This window comes from Ctenocephalides felis, unplaced genomic scaffold (assembly GCF_003426905.1).
Source record: "Ctenocephalides felis isolate EL2017-DRISC unplaced genomic scaffold, ASM342690v1 CF-g0.4_SCAFFOLD_03572, whole genome shotgun sequence".
Lineage (NCBI taxonomy): Eukaryota > Metazoa > Arthropoda > Insecta > Siphonaptera > Pulicidae > Ctenocephalides > Ctenocephalides felis.
The window spans coordinates 25,783,448-25,809,843 of record NW_020539726.1 but is presented as its reverse complement, the minus strand read 5'-3'; the positions used below and the strand labels follow the sequence as shown (position 1 = coordinate 25,809,843).

Genomic DNA, 26,396 nt, shown 5'->3' with positions numbered 1-26,396 from the left:
GCATCCAAAAGAGTCCAATTTGACTTTTGGCAGTTATACTGTGAAAACCAAATAAACTATATCCCAAAACTATCTAACTATGTTCAGTGAATTTTCCAACTAATTCATTCTAGAAAAATATTTCTTTATATTTTTCAAAAAAAAAAAAAAAAATATCGAGGTAAATAGTAGCAGCCATGTGAAAAATAAGTCTAATATTTTATATCTAATTTTGAAAAGTTTTACGGAATAATAGTAAGATTATTTCGCCAATGAGATGCAATTTCATTATTAGATTGAGCACCAAAAATTTACATTTTTTTCATCATCTATATATTATTGCCATTTACAATATCTTCAATTGTTAATTGATGTACTGAATGTCCATGTAAGGTAGATATTTTTTTAAAAAAAAAATTTATTAATTACAAGCTGTGTTATCTAGTAATTTTGATATTAACCACTAATTCTAAAAGGTTACTAAGTAGTAAGTTTTTTCATTTTTGATTAGTCAAATTCAATTTTGTTGTTATATAAGGTAAAAAACCAATAGACAAGATAAATAAAATAAATAATAAATTTGAGTTAAAACAACAATAGATAACTGAAATTAGATGAAGTTGTAAATAATATGTAAAAAAATAGAGATTAAGCAACAAAATCCAAAATGATTTAAATATATATTGTTACATATAGGAAACAAAAAAAATTATCAGCTATTGCTATTATTATAAATTTTGATTTGGTAGATAATTTTGTTCAATTTGCCATAATCAGATTCATTGTTTTTTTGAAATACAATTATTACAAATAAGGTAAATGCAACTCCTGTTTGATATTCATATTTCATGGGCACTTTTTTTTTACAAATATTACACTGCATACAAATTTTGTATGAAATTTTGTCAGAAGAATTTATCATTAGAGTTGGAATAAATAAGCTTTATTGACAAAATAAACTAATAATATTGTAAAATTTTTTTTGTAACTTATTTTATTCTTTTATTTACTATTTCTTATTGTTTATATCTTGCCAATGAGAAGGTTCTGGTGGTCCTTTCCACCCCTTCTACAATAAAAAGCTTTTGAATTTAACTCAAAACAGCAGTGCACCTTATGAAGCAATTAAACAACGTATAATTAAAAACTATATTTAGGTATCGAAAACTAAATAACCCTGCTCAGAACAAAAGAAAAATTTAAAAAATAATTGTGGTAGAAAATTTAGAATGTGGCAGATTAACCTCATGATATCGAGGTATCTCAATCTAAGGCGATGGTTGATTACACATATTTTGCCCTCTACTTTAAAATAGTATAGTTAAAAAATACCAGACTTCACTTGTTTTTGAGATGGAATATTTCACCAGCTCCATCTTACCATAAACTTTACCAACGAAGATAAGAAACAGTCATAATTTTTAACCCTGTTATAATACCATTTCATTACTCATAAGTACGGTAAATAAAACGCAAAATAAAAGTTTCAATAAAAATACAGAATCCGCATACATGTCATAATACAAGATTAAATAAGCGCTAAAAAATATTCTGATGGCATCGCACACGAGTCCCAGTCAAAAGGTTACGAGTGATATGAAGAAAAAGCAAAAGAAATAACATTTGTACACAAATTCCAGTTTATAAATAATCTTTCGACATTCCAATGTATTGAAATTTATTTCGTATATTGTAACGATCGCTGATAGTTTCCTATGACTCGTTTTTATTGGAATCATTACTTGGGTAAATTATTACGTTTGGATGTTGTGCGGACACTAATAATAGACAATAGATTCAAGATAACAATTATGCAATGTGTGCTCACATATGAGATATGAATAAAATTTTAATTGGCGAATTAAATACGAGATAAATTTTTACACAACGTGTCAACAAGTAATCGGACAGTTGTTGTTCTCATTCATCAATCTTGCACATCTTTGTGATCTAGAAAATTAACATTTCTAAGCAAAAACATAGTCTAAGTATCTGAGCAAAAACATATTTAATATCTACATTAATAGAGTAATCATACAATTAAAATTTTAATGAATGAAGATATTAAGATTAATGTACTGCAAACCAGTTTTATTTCATGGAAGATTTTAAGAACTTTTACTACACTGTTACGAGTCAATATGAGATCAAAAGAATTCATTCGAAGTTAGGATTAGAATGATAAATTTAAATGAAGATCTGTAATTCATAAACTCTGTGAACACAACTTTCAGATATATGCTTGTATCCATTCACATAAAAATAAATTTTAACTGAATCTATTGATTTTACTGTAAAACTTTCAGTGGTAATGAATTTACTTCAAATGTATAAAACAGCTCCTACTATAAGCTGAAATTTTGCTTAGAATCCAAAAAAAATTAAGGGAAAAAATCAGTAACTATAAACCTATGCATACAAATGTAAAACAAAATAAATCTGTTTAAGCAATTTTTTTGGTATCGATAATTTATGTGACTTTCGAGTCACAGCGGCCTAAAATGTTCGAACTATTTTTGTGTATAAAGATAGTTTTTTCTGGTTAAAAAACCTAGGAATGGTTATGAGTATTGATATTGATTGTCCTGACTTTGTTATAGAATCTCACAAAAAGAGCCATAATTATTTAGTACAATATCAAAAATTTTGGAATGTGACTTGAAAGTCACGGAGACCCATAGAAGGTCAATATGAAAAAGCAAATGTTTTATAAAATATTGTCATGTGCTCCTATAGTATTTTATTGATATATTTATTTCTTTTATTTTAGATGAATCAGCAGTGCAAAGTTTGTGGCGAACCAGCCGCCGGTTTTCATTTTGGCGCCTTCACTTGTGAAGGATGCAAGGTAATTATTTGAAAAAATCCTAAAATCTAATTTAAGTTTAAATTTTCTAGACACAAAATGCCTTTACATTCATTGTTTTGTCAAACACTAAACAAGTTCTCAAATACTAACTATTTATCAAACCAATTGCGCAATCAGAAAATCAATCACACTTTTGCATTCTCCAGATTAGCGACATTAAAATTCAGTAGTTTATGATATGGCTAATATTTCGCTTGGTCAATTTGCCAGAAAATCTTGAAATAGCAATTTCTTGATGTACTAAATTAAATTTCGTAATACAAGCAAGTGGCTATTACATTGCTTCACAGAATTGTTAAGCATATAGATCGCATGCATCAACGAATAATCCATGTATGTCACGTATGAGGAATATTATTGGCGAACAGTTGACCTGATAATCAGAGAGCTGATGATAATAATAAGATAAAAAATAAAAAAAATTAGTTGGTTTTATAATATACCAAAATAAATCAAACATCAAGCTGATGGTATCTTAATTATCCAACCCTCCTACTGGCCAAACTATAGATGGCAGTATTAAACTTAACATAAGATATTTTAGTCGAAACTTTACAAAGCTTATCTATGATTAGAGATACAAATATGATTCTAAGTATTTGTTTTGAACACATTAAAATAATAGAAAATAAAAAAAAAAGTTTTTTACTTAATCATCAATTTATTAGTAACTGTGTCTTTTAGTAATTTGCCTGTAGACCAGGTTGATCTTCATTGTTTAGGGAGTATCGAGAAAGTCTAACTGATTTCCTAGCCAAAAATAGTATTTTCAAATTATATAGCGTGTATTTTTATATATTTTTTTATACTTTTTTATCCACCAGCCTTCCTGTCTATAAAATCACATAATAGTGCGTACAAGTAATAGTGATTGATGTTGACCAACTCCACGCAGTGATATAAGTGTTGGGCTCATTGCCTGCACAATTCTTGCATAACATTCATTTTACTATAAATTCAGCAAGTGAATCGTAAAGCAATAAATCATCCAGATACTTATAGGTTTTTTCTAGATTCTCCAATATAATAAAATATGATCTATTAAAATTATAGAAAATGTTGTAGGTGGCTAAATGCTCAGAGTAAGCGAGGCCAAATAAAGTTAAAAAAAAAAAATTAGAAGTGGGATTAAACTTGCTCACATGGGTAAAAAATGATAAAACTCTACGACAATATTGCTGGGAAAATCTTATGGAAAGTATAAGATTGTATCAAGAAATGTTGGTTCAGTGCGATTAAGTCTATCCATCTCCAATTCGATTATACAATAAAGTGCTGTTTGATCCAATCGATGAAAATGTGCCACGATTTACTTCTTGCAAGTTATGAAACTTCTTTTCGATTAACATTCTAATCATTCGTTACTGATCAGATCAGTATACAGTAGCATTCTAGCGACGATTACGGAATTTGTTGATGATGGCACGATATCAACTCAATCAGCTTCAAGCACGTGCTATTTAGACCTATTTATGTTCAAGGAAATTTGTAAAACAGAGTTATAGAACTAGCAAAATTGGAAATCAAAATAAATCAATCGTATTCCATTTAAACTACGGTGTCATTTCCAACAACGAGCCACGAACCTTTATAGAGTTTTTGCGTCCAAGCAAGAGAGAAAGTGATTGTTTCTCTATTATGATCGATCGAATAGTGAAAAATGATGTTTTATAATTCAGACATTTCAATACTTTTTAATGACAATACGTTATCATGATATCTTAATAAGCTATTCATCTTTTACGGCCAGGGTGCTTAAGTGAGACATAGATGAGATTTGAAAGGGAAAATGAGTTTGTAGTCGCCCACACTGTGTTGTTTTGAACATCTATGATTTACTGCTACGTTATCATTATATCAGAAAGGCAATAAAAATCAACAAGATCTAAAATCAACGATGCATGCAAATTATTCATATGTCAAAACAATAGCAATTCGCACGATCATTAAATAGCATGCATACATAAGCACTTGTTGGTGGCAGCGGTGCGAATTTATGCAGAAATGAATTTGATAATAATATTTATATATTAAAATTAATTGGGAAGAACGGGGCTTGAAGGTCCATGGATAAAAAGGTCCACCTCAATAATCTCAAAAATAGGTATGGATTTTTTATAGATATTTTGAAGTCTGGAGCAAATGATGTGTGCAACTAGCCATCTCCTTAAGTCGGGAGACTTTCGTATAAGGAGATGAACGTCCACATTTTCGATTTTTTTGAGCCGTGTTGTTTAGTTTACGATACCTGAATTAAATTTTGAGACATAAAATAAAAATAGGGATGTTTTTCTATTATTTCATGTATTAACAGCGATCCTGGCCGACAGTTTATCGGTCATGTAATTTATATTCTATGCTTGTCGATAAGCTCGTTTCTTATAATAATTTGACCGTTGAGAACAATGACTAATCTTCTCGCCGTTCTCTTGTAATTTCATTGAAAGTATCTTGCTCAAGCGACCGACTATGAGCAAGAGGGTGTAGGCCGAATGTGATATGCCATTGACGCGAGGAAATCGTTTTAATCAGAAACCTATCATTTTCATATTTATGAGATGGGAACAAAGTAGGTATTATGATATGTAATATGATTGCAGATTATTTTTAAGTGATTTATTTACGGAGAGTTCGTTGATTGGTTTTATGCCACGGGGAAGGATGCGAATTTACATATGAAGTTTAATCGACTTATTCAGTCGTGGTGGGCAATAGTATAGATAGTAAATTTTTTGTTAACTTCCCGCAGTGTAAGTTATTGTAATCGTCCAAAAACCGAAAATGTAAATTTTTGCCTACATTTGCGTTTCAGAAGTTTTTGCACATTTTGGAATACCTTAGAAAAAATGGATGTGTGTGTATGTATGGATACAATTCTGTGTCCACGATTTCGGGCGCATGGATCAACCGATTTCAATTATTCCATTCGTATTGATAGAGAGACGTACTGATTAGTTTCTGACAAAGACAGGTCCAGCCGATTCGGAGACACAGAGCAAAGAGTGCAGAAAATAGAAATTTAATTTTTAAGGGAACGGAGCATCCGATTCGAATGATAACAAAAAATATTTTATTTGTATTGACGTAAATGAAGAGTTGATTAAATTTTTATAAAGGCAGGTTCAGCGGTTTCGCAGATCCAGAAAAAAGTTTCAAAAAATGACATTTTGCGGTTGAAAATATATTTTAAATATAAGATATTTTCGATAGTAAAATTAAAAACGTGTTCAAATTTTTTTAAAGTTATTAGAAAAAATCGGCATTTAAAGAATGTGAAAATTTTTCGAAACATTTATTGTTTTTTAAAAAGGGTGTTTTTTACATTTTTTGTTTAAAAAAAATTAAAAAAATTCAAAACTCTCAAAGAAGCCAATTGTCTTAAGACACGATTAGTTCAGACTGTGAATTTATTTTGAAAGTACTGATTGAATATTGTACAAGTTTATGATAGTATTTTCTAATGATAATATTCTAAAGTAGGGTGCAAATAATGTGTAACCTATATAATACTAATTGATATCAAAATGCAGTATTTCAAATCCCAAGAATAAGCTTACAGCAAAATAAAACATGCGGACCGACAAACAAGTAGTAAAATGTACTATCTTAAATCCCAAGAATAATCTTGCACATAAAAAAAGTTCATTATTTTTGAAAAAACTTCAATTATTATTTCTCTTCTACTACTTCTCTCACTTGTCAACCAGTTACGATACGTTTAATTTGTTACATTTCATTGGATGTATTGACACAGCACAGCTAGGTATAAATCAACCTTAATGAAGAGCGCGAATCGAATAACAAGCATCGTAAATCACAAAATTGTATTTCAATAAAACTGATGTTTCGACACACATTCGTTTATAAGATTACCAACAACAAGTATACTGTTTTATATTATTGATTTGCATGCCAGGCTCGTATTTAATATGATGTCGTCGTCGTCCAAGAAAACGAAAACTTTGTCAACCGGCGATCGTTGTTCTCATTGTGCAAGCCGCGAATTTATGTAATAGCCGCACAAGGTCGAAGTTACGTTTATTGTGAGTATACTATATCTATTTGTGTAAGACACAGGTCACGCTCTAAGGATTTTCTAGGATAAGTAGTTTTATTTTTTACTTTGTAATAGATTTCCACAATTCATTTGTAAAATCGGCCGACTTAATTCTGTTAAATCGGCGCGGCGCGAGCGCTCTACTGGAAACCTAATCATAGATTAAATCAAATTAAAATCTGATCGATAATGGGTGTTTGGAATATAAATTATTTTAATTCGATTGCTTCACACTTCAAGTATTTGTAAGTGATTTAGTTAAACTAAAGTGCGCAATGATATTGAAAATAAAATATGTAATTGCACATAAAGATAATATCTGTTTAAATTTAATAGAACTATTATAGACATTTAGTGACTCACATGGCGGTTATTCTTAGAAGAGCACCAATTGCCTTATAATAGGGTATTCTTGTATGAAAATGAAAAAAATCATGTTTTTTATTTTGTTTAAACCTTAACTATTCAAGAATACGTGTATGAAGGGATTTTTATAATAAAAGTTCCGCGAACGTGTAAACATGAGCAACAACTGAAATAGATAACTTTCTTTCATAAATCTTCAGAAATAAAATAATTATTAATACGATAAGATACTATTTACTTAACAAATAAGTATATAAAAATATCTATTTTTCCTGGTACAAAATCAATGTTCTATTATTATTTCATCATATGGAAAGCTTTGCCAAGAAATATATCAAGCTCGAAAGCGCAGTAGCACCGAACACTCACCAGTTATATATGACGGTTAATTAATTGTAGGCAGTTGTAAAATCGTCGATTATATAACCAGTTCAAGTCTTGGTCGTATATCACATTGAAAATATATGATTATTCGTCGAAATACTCTACTCCGATTTAATGGAAAACCAAATAAATAGAATTGGTAATATGGTATTTGTATGATCAAAGTAAAATACACCTACTGGTAAAAGTAGGTAATTTTTATCTTTGACCTAATAATTGGTTTTCGCAATTATGCTATTTTATTCATTACCATGCAATTGCTCATTATGTACTTATTTACCATCATCAATCCATTACCATGGTTAGATTTTTTTACAAAACTTCAAAAATAATAAAGTTGTATGTAGTGGCATTACAACATTTCTGCAGGTAAATTTGCTTACGACACATCTTGTTCGGCGGAACACTTGGTCGTTACGAAAAAACGGAAAGAAGACATTATTTATTATGTACAACTAGCGCCAAATAATTGGGACAACGGATGTCTCGTAGAATATCTGGGACGATGGTATTGCAATAATAAGGGCGTCCGTGTAGGTGGATGGATGGATGCAATTCTTGATAATTTTTTTTTACTTGTGCAACAATTTAATAGCGACTAATAGCCGTATAACAGTTCACGATTCACTGATTCGGTAAACAATCGTAATCGGCAGAACTATGACTGTTTCCTAACTCGTTGTCGTGAACTATTTAACGCACAATCGGTGGAGAATAGATACAAGATTCTATTTATGCACTGGTGAATAATAAAATTAATTTATTAGATATCTGTGATAATTGTTCCAAAGAAATGGCATAATTTTTTGTCTTGACGTATACGTTTGTCATGCATCTAAAACACTGACCAATAGCGATTTTTTTTTTTACTCTGTTTTATTCAGCAATCAAAATTACATAAGGATTCCTATAAGCTAAATTGACAATATATGAGAGCGATGTCTAAGAAGAACCAATTGCTAATCAATTCAAGTTTTGAATTTTTTTTTGAAATTTCAAGCTGTTTAGGCTATTTTGAGGCTATGACTGTGTAAAACAAGTTGCTAAAAATGGCAATTTATTTTAAGGCAAGTTGCATAAACTTTCCAAATATTATGTTGAAAAGAAATCGAATATTTTTTCAGTAAATGGCTGTACTTATAGATTTTTCGTAAAGTATTGATCAAACAATTACAGATTTAGGCTCGTTGGAATGGTGACATTTCGCAGTAAAAAAAATTTTGTGCTGTTTTTGTTTGGTGTATTTATTTGTGGGTTACAGGGTGTTGTAGTAAAAGTGATCATAGAGAAAATTTGGTACACTTTACAATTTTCTTTGACAAAGGCGAAAATGCAAGATAAGTGGCTAAAATTGTGAATGGTGTTTATGCTTCCAATATTGTAACAGCCAATTATGTCCAATTTTGATTTCGTAGATTCCGTTCAGGAATTTTTGATAAAATCTCGGAAATGATCAAACTTGACCGACCATAAAACAGTTTTAAACTAATAAACCAAAATTTTATACCAAAATTAATGAATTTCTTGTTCCCCAACCTAATACTTAATAATTAATATTTAGCATGTTAAATAACATTTTGTACTGTTTTGTCTAATTATTTTAGACAAAAAATACTCTGTAAATTAATGTGCACAAGATAGTTTGTTGTCACTCCTTAATGTTTATTTTTAAATTAGCACAAGGCAATAAATAGTCGTTCGCATAGATGCCGCACTGCGTCGACTATAATCGATCTTTTATTGACCATAAATAAAATGAGGCATATTGCATTGTATTGTTAGTTGTTGGTAATAGGGGCATACCTACACAACATTCAATGTTTTATCATTAGTGCGACCTTCCTGAATCTTCATCTCGTAAGCCGTTATGCATCTGATGAGACCAGTTTATACCTAGAACGTCTTTGGGTTTGTTCCTTTCACATTCGTTGAAGCTGCACACATTTAATATTACGAGTATATTGCGGCAAATGAGCAGTCTCGCATTCGGTCATTCAATTAAATTAAGTAATAGGAAAAAAACGACAAAAATCGAGAGTAGGAAAGAAATATATATGCAAATCAACAGCCTTCGGATACTATTTCTCGAAAAGGCACTGAAAATTTGAATTGTTTACATAATTCATAACTGCTTTTATGACAATATTCTCTCTTGTTACCTGAATTTGGAATCATATGAAAAAATATTATTTTTTTGGAGATTGAATGCATCGCCGCCAAAATCGCAACTTGTTAGACTACAACTCAACTCAAAACGAAATTTGTAAAACAAATCTAATTTTAACCAATTTGTAGTTGACAAATACACTCGTCATAAAAAAGTGGCATAATTTAGTGTTTTCACGAGTATATTCGTCATGCGTATAAAACAATAACCATTTGTTATTTAAAGTGAAATTTTTGAAAAAAAATCGTATTTTGAAATATTTGTAGCCTATAAAATAAGTAGTTGTTAGTGGAATAGCATCTTAAGTTTCATAAACTTCCTGAAATGTAAAAATAATAATTAATGAGAATCAGGAATTAGCTATTTAAATAATTTCGTCTACTAATTATTTTGATAATTTTGATTTTAATAGAAAACTATTCTTACTTTCTTACATTTGCATGTATAATATATCATTGAATTTAATCCGTTTTTTATCTTCATATATACATATGCTATATCTGTCATTCTCGTGAATAAGTGGTATTGTCGTATTTTGCTATTGCTTGGGTGGAGTGACTAGGGCGGATGCTGAGAAGGCCATTATTGAGTGCAAAAAATGGGAAAAGGGTAGACAATAACTATGGATGTAGATAGTAATGGAAAAAAAATCCTTCCTAACCAATTTTATAACATTATTGACAAAGAGAAGGATATATGATAATATACTATACTATAATTGTATACAATCAAGTAAAATAAAAGTGTAAAGATATGACTAATGTACGTGTATACAAAGTAAACAAATGAACAATTTGAAAAAGTCGTATTTTGGGAAAAATGCGATTTAATCGTGTTATTAACTATTTCTCTGAAAACAATTATTAAATAAAAAAGCCATTGATTAGGAACAAATTTTAATGAAGCACTCCATATAAAATTTAAGCGCAACTTAATGTATAATTGACGAATATACTCGTTATAAGCAGTAAGTCACAAAACAGAGTAATTGCAAATATTCAATGCATATATATATTTTATGTAAATCATTCAAAAATAGTACCATAAGAATTCACAAGTTAGATACTGTTCATTTTTATTTAAATTAATATTTACATCAAGACTTATGACGTCAAAAAGCTCTAATTGTAAGTTATCCTTTACGCATTGATTGTATTGATTTACTTTAAGCAAATTTATTTAATTTATTTAAGCAAAATTCACTAAAATTAACACCAGAAAGATATATGTACATTTTTGAAGTAAAACTTCTTTAGGCGCGATATGGGTGTAAAAATTTTTAGGCGCGACACGGGTGTAAATCCGTACAAATGCAACGAAAATGCCAACGTGTAGTTGAACACTACGACGCCGTAAGCGCTGATGTCGCGAGTATCCACTCCCGTCATGTCATGCGTAAGTCGAGCGCTAAACCCTATATGAACTTGCATTAATTGAATCACGTTTTTTTACAAAAGAAGAGGTTGCCGTATTATGTCCTCATGGAATAAGACTTTTCTTAGAGAATAAATGTGCCATGGAATATAATAAATTTATATTGAATCTCGTTGAAGACAAAATAATATCTACTGCCACGGATAGATATTTGTGTAGGTTGCCATGCGACAGATCAACAATCATACATTCGTCAGCAGTTTCAAAAAAATCGGTTATTGATACCGGGGCTTTGCCGTATGAAATAATTTTAGTTCTGAATAAATTTTACATAATAACAACTAATATTGATGTAAGTGATGGCTTAGCTAATGGTTGTGTGGGAAAATTATTATTATAGAACGTGGCGATAATGATGAACTTCTACGTTTATGGTTTGAATTTCCCGGTAAGATAGGTAACAAAATTAGGAAGAAAGCTTCACATCATATTCAAACTCTTAATATCAGTAGGACAGCTGTGCCGATGCTCAGGAGATCTTATTATTATTGATGTTATATGATTATTAAAAGATGATTTTTAAAATTCAAATATGATGTTTTTTTTATTTTTATCTTAATTGCCTACTCATACAATATTAAAAGTTTTACTTCAATCGCGTGTGATCCTTACGCGCACTCTTTTTTTTTTTAAATAAATTAACATGGATAAATTATTACTAAGAAGAACGTACGTCCCGGATTGGCCGGATTTAGATGTTTTTTCCCGGGAAGTCCCGGATTTAGATCTTTTGCGCCGGATTGTCCCGGGTTTTTAAACAGTGTAGACTTGAATTTTTGCACAAATTTGATTCACATCAAATATGTGAAAATGTTATGTACAAAGAGTATGCTCATATGAAACAATACGTTATGAATAAAAAAAGCTGAATACAAAATTTTGCTGAATACAAAATTCAAATTTTTGAGAGCGGTTTATATTAGCCTCTTACATTTATAACCTTGGCAAAAAATACATACTCCCCCCCCGCACGGTACTGTACCAGATTACCATAACTCAAAATTAAAGTCCCGGTTTTGACTTAAAAAATATGGTCACTTTATTATTACTAATTATTCAAAGACATGTTAATTACCAACCGAACACCTATTCATCAGTATTTCATTCTAACTAGCGCGCTCAAATCATAAATCAATCTATTTTCCATATATCTTTTTACGTAAAAGTGCAAGTCAATAAATATTGTTTGCACAAAAAGCAATATATCACTAAAAACCAACGTGTTTTCTAACAAACTCATTGCGTTCTGAAAATTTCTCTTTCTCTTAAAGAATCTCGAATTTTTTCGGGCCTCTTGATTTCTAATCAAGAGTGTCCAGACCGGAGTCGACTCCGGCCTGGTCTCGAATGACCAGCGGTCGATGGTACATTCTAACCAGTAATAGTGCACCTCGACTCGACTGAACTCGGCAACGGCACAACCTCTCCGTGTGATATTTACAATCACCCTATGACCTGCGCACCTTTACTTGTTTCTCTATGTTCGCCATCTGATGCACTTCGGATACATCGATGGAGAGACGATGGTGTTGGTTGGGATCGATAGTGGTACTCGATGTACAATCGATATTTTTATTGAAGATTACAATCTTGCAAAAGATGAATAGAAATAAATACCAATTTTTGTTTTTATTTTTTGAAAAAAAAAAAATTGGTTAAAGCGTTGCTAACAGAGTAGTTAAAATTTGTTAAGTGGGGGTGGAGGGTAATTTTAAATATTACCAAGGAAAGAGGTAGGATCCAAAAATCCTTAAAAGTCGATCACGTGATTAATGGACGCCCCCCTAACTAAACAGGTTATAAAAAATAAAAAATATTTAGAAGCAAGTTATACATCAACTTAACCTAGGAACACTACTTTGAGTACTTTATGTCATCAATTATTGACGAAAATTTTGAATTTAAAGAACGATCCTATTTCTACAAGTTTCAAATAATTGCTAGATATTTATCTTTTATCTCATACTAATTTGGCAAACTATAAATTTCAATATGTAAAGTCTTAATTTATATTACCCAATGATTGTAGGTCATAACTTCGTTTATTACCAAAATTATTCATAAACCTTTCATACTTTGCCATAAATATTTTCAACACTTTCAAACAGTATTTAAGATATCAAAATTTAATATGAAATTTAAATATGGAATTATAGAAATTCAATCGCCTTTTAAGCGAATTTGTTGATGAAACTTAACGGTTTAAGGTTCAAAGGTCATTAATTAATCGATGGACTAAAATTAGAGAAAGATACTTACAAACCAATATGGATATTTTAGAAAATTTATTTTTATATAATGAATAATGAAACGTAAATCAAAACCCAATTAATCCATATAAGCTTTATGGATCAGGATGTCAAATATTGAATTATTCAATAAAAAGATTTACACATTTTTTTTTAATTTATTTAGGGCCTTTAACCAGTCGGTCATTTAGCCCAAGATCTAATATAAATATTTTAATATATTGAATTTCTTTAATTTATATTCTATATAATACATTTGAAGTAATGCAATTTCTCATTTTGTTACTAATAAGTTTTCCTCAATTTCATAAGTTTGCAATCATCAAATGCAGCCCTTCTAATTCCTTAATTTGAATGCAAATACTTTTAAAAGCTAGTAAAAGAAATTTATAGAAAATTTGCTAAAATTATAGTAAAAAGTCCATTTAGCCTAGAATTGTATTTAGTGTTAATTCAAGAATTTCCAAATAGTTCAGAAAAGTTTTTGAGTTTGCTACCCTTTCATTCTGCATTATTAATATATTTGTATGAAAACTGAAAGTAGTAGAACCATTGTAAAGCTAAAGGCCTGGATAAATAAGATGAACATGGACATGATTCAATAAAAAATATCATAAAAATAACATCACGTCACAGAATAATTAGGAGTAAAAGCATTTTATACAAAAAAGGATAGTGCTCACTTCATCTTCACTTTAATACATTTCAGATATATAATTTTTATGCATACTGAATTTGTATTAAAAATTTAATTTGTTTTGTTTATCTATTGGAATAACAAGAGCAGAAAGATTTTTTTAGGCGGTAATGGCAAGAGTAAATCTTACATATGCAAAAAATGTGCAGTAACCGTTTTCTTGTACCAAGTATTCCGTTTAGTGACTAATGGACATGGTGTATTGTCACTTTTATGAGTATTTATTCAGAATCTAATTTATAGTATTCAATATAGCCATGTTGGCGTTGTTTAAATTTTTTTAATTCGCGTTGCAATTTATTAAAAATTTAGTATAATAAAATTCCTCCATAAATGTGATTCGAATCGAAGATAGATTTCCTTTACCCAAAGGTCGAACAAGATCCTCCGATAGAGCGTGCAATCTGTACTGTATAAGCAAAGAGCAATTAAACAAACATTAAAAAGCAATAGCGACCGCCACTAAAGGTTACACGAGAAGCACCATCTCCTCCTCGGCAAAGAAGAACTCTTCTGATGCTCATGATGCTCAAGTAGAGGACTAATGCTAATTCTTGTAGTCGCAATCAGAATTTATGGCCGATGTGCAAATCGAACAATTTCTAAAACGTCATCCCGCAGCGCAAATCACAAATCTGATATTGGTTATAAAGCACTTACACGCATTATGAACCGAGAGCTGGGGGGAAAAATACCAACTAAAGACTCAAAAGTTGTGCATGATTTTTTTTTTTTTTAATATAATTTTCTACATAATTTTGATTATAATTTTATATCAAAGTTATTTTTTGCATAAATAATGCAGATATCAATTTTTTTTCATTTTTTCAACATATGGTAGAATCAATTTTTAAATCGGCACCCTTTTCTTAGATATTTGCATTATTATTGAAACTTTAACAAGAGCATTCAAAAAAGGATTTTTTTTTCACATCAAATTTCGAATCAATAATAGTTTGACTGCATGTAATCATACTCTTATATAAGTTTAAGTAATACATCTTTTTTGTTCTCTATTTTATTTACCACTGTCCAGTTAGGGACATTTAGTAAATTTGGGGAATTTTCAATTGTTAGCCGTAAAGGGACATTGTATACTAAATTGACATTTTGGAAAAACAACTCAAACAACAGAGTAATAAAGCAATATTTTTTTTTTTAAAAAAAGGGCTACTTTTTAAACCAATTTTTGATGAGTAATTGGTCACCACAAGTTCTCTCTAGTGTTCTCTAAGAAAAAGTACCTTATTTTGATTTAATATATTAACAGGATACTAACGCAATTTTTTTTATAATATCTTTGCTTATTAGCAAGGTGATTTTGACAAATTTATCAATCATCAAAATTGTAACTTCTGAAATTTCATTATTTTTAGCTATGGAATTTATGAATTTTTATATTTCAATTTCAAATTAAATTTTGGTATCCTAAGTATTATGCAGATATTTTGAGAGCTTGTTTGTGGTAAACAGATTGAAAGAGTAGCAAATATTTAAGGCAAAATATAGATACTTCTGATAAACGAAGTCTGTGAGTTACATAAATTTCAACTGATTTTAATTTATAGAATGGCATATTAATAATCAATTTGATGATTCTATAGTGTCATTCGAACTCGAATATTTGTTATCAGAATTTTATACCTTATCCAGATGTAAAAAATTAAAATAGCGCACAAGTTAAAACATACTATAAATATACTTGTAAAAAATAATGAGATAAATGAAATGAAGTCATAATAGATTAGATCACAAAAAAAGTTGGGGTGATTCACACATTTCATGGAAAAAGTAGATATTTGCATAGATTTGTTAAAAAAATTTATCATTAGAAAAAAATTCAAAAGTAGGGATGTAGAAAGTCATTAACTATCATTAGTACTTTAAAATTGTAGAATATTTTCAGAAAATGTTTGATATATATTTTGATATAAATTATGTTTTGAAATATATTTGATAAAATAATTTTATTTAAGTAAATTCCAAAATATTCATAAAATAATGAAGTCAATCGATGATATCCCTAAAAAATAGGTAGATGGTCATTTCATTGATATTTCATCAGAATGATATAAGACTGGCACATTTATAATAATAGTTTTTATTTAAACTTTAACCCTTTCCACTCGCGAATTCAGAGATTTATATGAATTTTGCCGTCGGCAATAAATGCTTGTAGAATGTTGTAAAATATAAGCCCTATACAAGAAGAATTGCGCACATACTTGCTGTTGAAATGTTAAAAAATATTTTAGGTAAATATTATAATGTTTAAATAATTGAAATTTTTCCCAAGATACTCCTCAATGCTCGATAATTATGAATTAAACTTAAACTATAAGAGTTACTTCAAATGATTTGACTAAAATTAACTCTAATATTTATTCTAGATAAATTTCAATTAAGTCGATTACCAATGCGTAATTTTTTTCCCAGACAGTCAACTATTACTAGTTTGTATTCGAAATCGTCGGAACGCGGTGTAATGTTATATTATCGAGTGTGTAGAGTCGCGCTATATGGATGTGTAATCCTGGTATTAATTACCATTTGCCGATGAAATGGCCTAAGAGCAAATGTGACCAGAATAAGATGAACCTGCCTGTATGCTTGCATTCGTAATCTATTATGAGATTTCGTTGAATAAATAATTGAACGCTATGCATTCTGCATTTTTGATCGAGGCACGTGTAATAGTTGACTATTGTTATGTAAGGATGCATATTGCTGTCGTTGACCTGCGATGTAAATAGGCTTTGGTATAAGAAAAACATAAATTATAACATTTTCTTAGGCTAAGTTATATTTATTAAAAAAAAGTAATCTGAAAATTTTTATATATTTTTACGTTTTAAAGTTTTCTGAAAATATTGGCATACCTTAGAAAAAATTGATGCATCGCTGTGTGTGTGTATGCGTGTATGTAAGTGTGCGAGTGCGGATACATTTTTTCGCCGACGTTTTCGAGAGCACGCATCAACCTATACAAAAGTTTCAAAAACATTTGATTTGTATTGAAGGGGAGACGTGCTTAATTTTTTTTTTGGCAAAGGCAGGTCTAGCCGTTTCGGTATTACGGAGCAAAAAGTGAAAAAAATGGCAATTCAATTTTTGATAAAACGGAGCTTCCGATTAGAATAATTCAAATAACAGTTCATTTGTTTTGATAAAATGAATATGAATATTTTAAAAAATTTATATGAATATTTTTAAAAAATTTAAGAATGCAGATCCAGCGGTTTTAAAGCTACAGAAAAATGCCATTTGGTGGTTAAATATGATCATTGGAGTTTTAGAGTTCTCTTCAATATTTTAAACAAATATTCTCTTTTTTTCATATATAAATTACAATCTGTTTATTATAATAAAGATATTCAGTTTTTTTTTAAGAAATAGTATTATGAAAGGCTATCCAATGGTTGTCGTTTCTAATTCCAATATATTTGAGATTAATAGGTATTTATGACCTAATTACTGAAACAATGCCAGAAACGTATTTTGGTCTTTATCATACTGCTTGATATCAGGTTGAGTAAATCGCTAGTTTGAACGTGCAATTTTATGATTGCAAGGCAATCATAAATCACCGTTGAATTACAAAGTATTGAATTTTATTTTGCTTAATTAGCGAAACCAAATCATATCAAAACAATAATAATAAAAGCGTTGTAAGCACCATCGTAAACTTAAAAAAAATATTTATGGAAAAGCTCTCCACTATACTATTTCTAGCACGAACAAGAAACGTGGAACATCGTCTATTAAAAATGAACAAAAAATTTGTAAAGGTTTTATTATTATATATATTTTTTATATTTTTATCGTACCTATTTTAGATAATTTTTAAGCTAAATGAAGCAAAAATTAAAAATAGTTTATATAATTATGCGGAACAGTAGTAGGTTCAATGCTTATGCTCATACATTGACGTGTATTAAATTACAAAGGAATATTATTTCTTGACAATTTACTATTACGAAACAGGTAATGCCCTTGACGTCACAAGAATAACAATATAATTAAATAATTCACCTGTGTTTATTGAAGCAAGACATTACAAGTGCAGAGCTCACGTTTATTAAAACCATAATACTGAATATCGATCAACACACAAATAAATTAGTACGTTTGAAGACGTTACAACATGTCAAAAGAGTATAATTAATTTAATAAGATGAAAAATACATTCGCAATTATATATAGGACAATATGTAACACAGGTATTAACATAATAAAAGTATGTTGACACATATTCAAAGCACCTACCAGTGCGATTACACAATTGTGTGCAGAATCAAGAATCAAGAATAAGACATTCGTATTCTAAGTCAATGCGCACGGCGACGAACCATGAAAATCCGACATCCATATCCGTCCAGGGAAAAGAACTAGTGGAAAACTTATTCATGGACGAAATTTATAGAAAAACGATAGAAAACCAGTACATTAAATATTTGTAACACACACGCGCTATTATTAAAACGTTCGCGGACAATATAAGTTTCAGCGAGGTAAAAAAATTTAGTCATTTAATTTTTTTTAATGGGTTGCGATATGCGTAATTTGATTTAGAAGGGTAGTCAGATTATCATAATTAATCGTTATGTACGATGGATGCTATAGCATCTACGTCAAGTATTGCGCTTCTATTTTACGCAATGTGCTTCCCCCAAGCTAACTAGTGACTATGGAAAAAGATGAGATAATACGAAAATACCTAAAGAATCAGTAAGTCATTTCCTTGATAGATTTAATAATTACAAAAACGTACGGTTGTATATAATTAAATTCAAACTAATTGATTTTGAAATTTGAATGCTATAGCATCCATGTCTTTCTGCATGGATGCTATAGCATTTAAGTCCGCAGAATATATTTTTTGTCAGGTTCACTAAACTTATTATATTTATGCTTTAAGTTATTTATAGAAGGCTCAGTAAGAGCTTTGCACTTCTAGGTTATAATACTCTCATCGGACAACCTGATGTCAAGCAATAGTGATAACAAATTTTTCTTGAAAATAAAGATCAAAAATGTATTTTAAAGTGAAAATAAAAAGGCTCAGTAAGAGCTTTGCTTTCACAACCACAATGTTTCCATGCTTTCATTGGACAACCTGATATCAAGCAGTAGTGAAAAAAAAATTTTTACTTAAAAATACAAATCAAAAATGTGTTCACAAGTGAAAATAGCTCTTGTACGGTGCTGTTTAAAATTTATAATTAAAAACATATCACTGGTATTAGTAAATTATTTTAACTAATTAAAACTAAAAAAAACGAAATTGTAAACAAATTCAGGTACAAATTAAGCAACTTTATTATTATCCCAATTGCAGATGTACTATAATGAGGAAAATATATGAGTTTTGCGATAATTTGTAACAAAATCTTAATGACAAGGCTAAAAAACTATGAAATTGAAAATTAGAAGTATTAAATACCAATAATAAAATTAATCAAAATATTTAAAATTATATCAAATATTAATGGGTTGGCTTGGAATAGGAAAGTTCTGGAAATTGACTTATTTTAAAAAATAATAATAATTTCAGCTCATATATCGTTAAATTCTAATCGCTAAAAAATGAGAAAATGAGAAATTAACTCCAACTTAACATTTTTTACTAAAATAAACATATTAAGAATGTGTGCGGCATTATTGCAGGTTATTGTGCATTTGATCATTCTGAAGAGTTCTTGATCGAATTGATACAAATTCTTTTAAGAAATGATACAATAATAAAATATTTTATACAAAACAACTCAAACGTAGGTAACTGTTATTTATAGATCCATAAAAATCTTGTATCAGATATAATTTGAATTCAGATATTTTTAGCCACAGATCAACGTAACAGATAAACAAATTTATGTAAACTAAGCAAATTAAAAGTTTAATATGATAATAATATCACAAAGTCTACTATTTGTATCTGTAAGGCATATGCATTTGAAAATCACTCTTCTTATTGAATTGTTTTTTTTTTAATTTTTTCCACCAGCTATTCATGTATCTTAAAGTATTGCGTTTCTATCGTGGCTTAGGAAATAAAAAGAATTGAGTTTAGTAGTGTTTAGATTTTTTTTACATCTGGAAATTCGCTTAATAACACAAATACTGTGCCACTATGGTTCAGTTAATACGCTAAGCAGTTTCACTTTCCGTTTTTCGACAGAACCGTCGGACGGAAACAATCGTCATATTAAAAAAAATATATGTAAAAATTACGTTTATTAAACATTTATTTATTATACATTATTATATTAAGAATTTTTAATAATTGGGGAGGGATGTTTTGAATAATAATAATAAATGGGGGAGTGATGTGGGTGATAAATTATTAGGAAGATAGTCAGAAATAATTAAAAAGAAGATAACATTTTAATAATCTAGATATTAATAAATTTAACTTTTGATTAGAAGATTATTGATAAACGATGTAAAATCAATATTATGTTACTAAAACAAAATAAATGAACTAATTTATTAATAATTTGTATGTTAGCTATAATTATATATAGAATTTACTTCTTACAACTGTTATATGAAATGCCGAACTTTGATATAAAATATTTGTAATTAAACATCAAAAAAGACATTTTAAGTACTGCCAAAAATTTGCTGATTATCCATATGGGATAGGTGTTGGTATTAAAAAAAAAAAAAACTGTCATTTACAGTATACTATATAGAAATACAGTATACTATAGATAAAATCAATCGCAATAATTCTTTACAAAATGATTAATTGATTCTACTTATCAAAAACTTACAAAATGATTAATTGATTCTACTTATCACCAGAATTGAAAACTCAAATACAATTTTTAAATTTTTAGGATTTTTCAACAATTCCAACTTACAGATATAAACTTGTTTAATCTATTACACTTGCTTGTATATTTTTTTATTAAATTTTTTATTTTATTTATTTCGCTTCTGTCTAGATAAGTATACAGATTGTCCTGCCAAGTGTGACATGTAAGATTTGGCAATAACCTGGGAGAACTTAATAACCTAAGACCTCGTACCAGTTTTACAGTTAATGATTTATTCTGCGATAGAGAAAAACACGCTCGATAATTATCTTAGATAAACATCAGCGCAATAGACTTATTTTTTTGTCAATTTCAGTGAATTAAGAAAACATTAGTCATTTGGATAAATAATCTTATTGCTTCATTGTAACGAGAAGGAAATAGAGTATTTGGAAACCAATAGTATTTATTAAAATTATGGTCAAAATTTTTTTGGGTCCACGTATTAAAGTCAACATTTGGTACCATTATTATGAATTTCAAGTATTTTTATTTGTATAGAAAAACATTTTGCTAAAAAAAATATTTTAATGTTATATTTAAAAAAGATCCTAAAAACCTCCGCAGGTTGTAAGTAAACGAGCACTAATTCGGCTTAATATACATCTTCTACGTATGTTTTTTTAAATTATTTCAGAATTTATTCTTTAGCATTCAAATTAAATGCAATAAAATTTCTATTAATAAACCTTGTCTCCGGTCTTGTCAAATTATGAATGATCATTGTTTTTCGTTCTACATTCCCAGAACCATCAAAACACGTACCATGTCTGGACATAAATTTGAATTTTTATTTGACGTTTGTAATAAATTTCACACTTTGTAGCGTACATAAATATGCATGATAATCATTCATTTTGCTTAAACAAATATTTTGTTATCAACACGAGATCATATTAACTAATCATTAAATTTTTACGATGTTTGACTTTATAGTATATAGTGATTTGTGTCCCAGATTTTTATTGAAACATAGAAAATTGTTTCACAATTGATGTAATGATTGTATGTAGTTATAGATTTTCTTCGGCTATTTGTCATTGTTGCGTCATTAAATTAATTCTGTTATTGGACCATGTAGCACTTGTTTGTCCTTGAGGATAATGGATAATTTGTTTCTGAATGTGCATTCGATGATGCTATATTATCCACAAGAAGGCAAAGTTGCCACTTAGAACTACTTGTTTTGTACAGTAATAGCCTCAAAATATACCAAACAACTTGGTATTTTAGACTTCTTTCTGATTTTTCCAAAAACTTTGACTTCAATACAAATGGTCACTTTTTGTAAGCATGACGAATATACACGTCAACACAAAATTGTGCCACTTCTCCATGACGAGTATGTTAGTCAATCTTCAAGTTAAGTCTTTAAATTCATTGACACTGATGAGTAAGTTTTAAAATCCTACTAAAATTTCTTGCCCTAAAATAAAATAATGCAGAATTGACTTTCAACACGAGTATGGCTTGAACAAAGCATTATTTATAACCCTGAATTCAATCCTTTGTTATTCCCCTGTAGTAGCAACGAGTTTAAATTATATAATTCAGTTTAAAGTGCCAGATAAGATTAATTATAAGATCTAGATTACAAACAAATGATGAATGTCCTCGATCTACATTCCATCTGTCCATAATATGATTCATCAAGAAAATCACATCATTACGGCGTCGGTTGCGTTTTCCTGCTGAAATTGCACGAGGCTTATGTGTATTGTTTGGAGAATTTGAAGTGTCGTGTGCGAACGGCAAATACACAAATGGCGAAACAATAGATGATAAAGTCATTATAATTAAGCTACAATTTGTGCGTGATTTGTATTTCAAGAACTGTGTCACGGTTAATAATAAAAATTTAAAATTTAAAATTCAAATTTCAAATTTTGTTCAATTATTAATTATGTTTTTGTGTTTGTTTCAGAGTTTCTTTGGAAGATCCTACAACAACCTGTCTTCGATCTCCGAATGCAAGAACAACGGTGAGTGCGTGATCAACAAGAAAAACCGCACCGCATGCAAGGCGTGCCGCCTTCGCAAATGTCTCTTAGTAGGAATGTCCAAAAGCGGTTCCCGCTATGGCAGAAGAAGCAATTGGTTTAAGATACACTGTCTGCTGCAAGAACAGCAGCAGCAACATCAGCAAAACCAGCAGTTGAATCATCAAAACCATCTTCAAAACCACCAACAAACAACGCTGCATCAACAACCTAATACTCAACAAAAGCCTTCATCAACACCTCCAGGTGTTAGCATGTTGGGCCACCACCCACCTGCTTACCATCCCAGCATGTTCCCAAGACCTCCGTGTACAAAAGAAGAACTCATGCTTTTAGGATTAGATGACTACAAACACGCGTCGACATCCCCTTCAGTTAGCTCCCCAGATAGTCATAATTCAGATAGTTCTGTGGAAGTCGGAGATCGTAGGCACGCTAACTTGCTTTTACACAAACCACCTACGACAGAAGCTCAACAGCTGCCTTCATCGAAAGATTTATTCCTTCCTTTGACATTCCCAGGTCTTGGTCAATTGCCAATGTTGCCTCCGCCTGGATTTCTACCACCGCCTGGAGCTTTTGCTGCACAACATTTGCTATTCCAAAACGCCTTCCACCCGGCTTTGTATCCCCACCATCATCAAGGTTTGCTCAAACCAGCACCACCAAATAATAATAACAGCATCACAAATAATAATAACAATAATAGTAGATATACCCCTGATCAAAACGCCACGGGGACAACTGAAACGTTCACGAAAAGATTTTATTTGGATGCTGTGCTCAAGTTGCAAAGATCACCTAGCACAGAAGGTGGGTGATGATAATGATGATACAGAAACTGAAGATACAGTGGCTGATGGAAAAGTGCAAGAAAATCCTATGGATTTGTCTATGAAAGGAAGTAGTAGTCCTGCAAGGATGACTGCATCTTCACCTAGTACAGTTAGTGAAGGATCAGTTAGATTAGGAGGTGTTCGAACTGGAAGCGAAATGGAAGATAATGATGACTGTGAAGATGATGATGAATATAAAAGAGAAGTTAAAAGAATAAAAGTCCATCGGACAGCTCCAATGGATTTAACAACTAAAGTTGTAGCCGTAGGTTTTGAAAACTAGTTTTAAGTTAATTCAACTAGACATAAAATGCACTCTGTAAAATATGTTGTATTATAAATAAATTTTAGTTTGTAATTAGTAAAAAATATTTATGTGGACACATGGCCTTTGTTTATGTTAAGAACTAATTTAATCCCCATGCAGGAAAAATGTCATCATCATCTTAGATTGTATATAGATACATGGCATTAAATGATATCTAGTCTAAACTAGAAGAAATATTAAAAATCTACGTGTTCAGTTATCAAAAAGTGCTGTGCATATAAAAAAATTATGCTCGATATTTTATTTAAAATAAACTGTATAAAGACATTGCAGAAATACTGGTGATTTTTAAATTAAAAGTGCATGAAGACTTAAATGGAACTTCTATTAGGGCATTATTAGGTTTATTTATTAAGATGCATTTTAGTTTAATAAAATGAAATTGTAGAAGCTACTGTAAAATATAAATTTATACTTTTACAATTCGTATATTATTAATTAGTTTTTAAAAGGCATTAACAAACTTACTATTATAATTGTAATTATAACTTGTGATGAATAATTATTTCTGTTGTTAAGGATTGTACACAAATGACGTTAGCAAAATTGTTCAAAAATAAAACTCATTCGAAATACATATATATAGATAATTTACATAATCTTTTATTTATTCAAAATGTTTAATTTTCAGGAATTTGATAAATATTAAATGAGAAGTACTTTTCTATGTAAAATTATATAAAGATTAATATTATAAGCAAGTCGAGGACGTTTGAGGGTTGGTTAAGAATTTTACAAACAACACAAAAATTTAGTTTTTTTTTTTATTTGATGAGTTGTGTTTTATGATTTTTCAGGTGAACTATTAATAAACGAAAGTAAAAATTGAATCAAGCCAAAGACCTTCTTTACAAATGTAAACATAATTATCCATATGAGTAAATTTCGGTTCCCACAGAACGCTGATGTGTTTTTCATCACTCATGATGTTCTAAAGCAAATTATACACTTTTTATGAAATACCATTAATTACATATCGCTAAGCCTTTTCTCTGTAATGCAATAGTAAAGAAATTTAATTTTTTTAAAGTACTTTTCGTTCAAACCTAATATCAATTTGAAAACAATTTAAGCAATATTGTTTCAACATATCTATTTAGAAGAGTGTAATTTTATTACTGCAATGATTCATGTGTTTAAGATTTTTTCAGATGCATTAAAAATTTTAAAAGTTGTCTCAAACAGAAATTCGCAACAGCAAAAACAAATATTAATTGTATATTTAGCGCAACAATTTATTGATTCTGACATACGGGATACAATTGTTGGCAAATGAGTTTGAAAAATTCAATGTTAAAAAATTTGTGAAAAGGTAAGTTTTAGTAAAAATATGGGAAATGTTAAGAAAATAAGAATTTTTAAGTTTCCAATTTTATTAATTAAAAAAATTACATATAACAATAACTCTGATATACATAGAATTGTTTATAAAAAAGTTTGAGAAATTCAACAATATAAAAAATTGTTTGAAGAATTCTTTTTGTTCCATTAAAATTTCGTAGTTTTGTAATTTTAATCAATAAAAAAAATTAATGATTTAACTAAACAAGCAATTCAAAAAAAAAGGCTAAGGTGTTTTCACAGAAATTGTGCAATTATTTATAATGTTATAAAATACAAAAATTAAGAATTAAATATGTCATGATCGAAAGCTTTGATATTGATAATTTAAGTTGATAATTCAAAAATTGATAGTTTATAAAATAATTCTGAATTTAAACATAAAAACTTAGAAATTAAATATAAAAAAGTAGAACTGGCTAACGTGGTATTTTAAAATTTTATAATTGCAACTTAAATGTAGTAGAATTAACGATTGAATTGAAAAAATGATTAAACATTGTCGAAACAAATGTTAAAAAAAATGTATGTATAAATATACTATCACTTTAATATAATTAACTTTCCTTAGAGTAAGTTATAGTAATCGCAAAAAATCTGATGAAAAATTTTTTGCAGATCTTCACGTTTCAAAGCCTTCTAAACATTTTGGCATGCCTTATCAAAAATAGATGTATGTGTGTGTCTAATTTTTGTCGACGATTTTGAGAGCATGGATCAACCGATTTGAATGATTAAAAAACATTCGATTCCTATTGATGAGAAGATTTGATAATTAGTTTTTGGCAAAGGCATGTCCAGCTGTTTTGGGGATACGGGGCAAAAATTACAAAAATGGCCATTCAGTTTTTGAGAGAACAAAGCGTCC

The 26,396-nt window shown here is 29.4% G+C and overlaps 1 protein-coding gene across 1 annotated transcript in view; it reads left to right on the top strand.

Annotated features, from left to right (window-relative positions):
- Positions 1 to 26,396, top strand: part of LOC113388316 (knirps-related protein) — a gene marked incomplete in the record, with an annotated part of 193,019 nt that overhangs the window by 93,699 nt on the left and 72,924 nt on the right. The window contains 1 exon segment of the mRNA XM_026625710.1: positions 2,750 to 2,802. Coding sequence (XP_026481495.1) covers positions 2,750 to 2,802 — 53 coding nt within the window.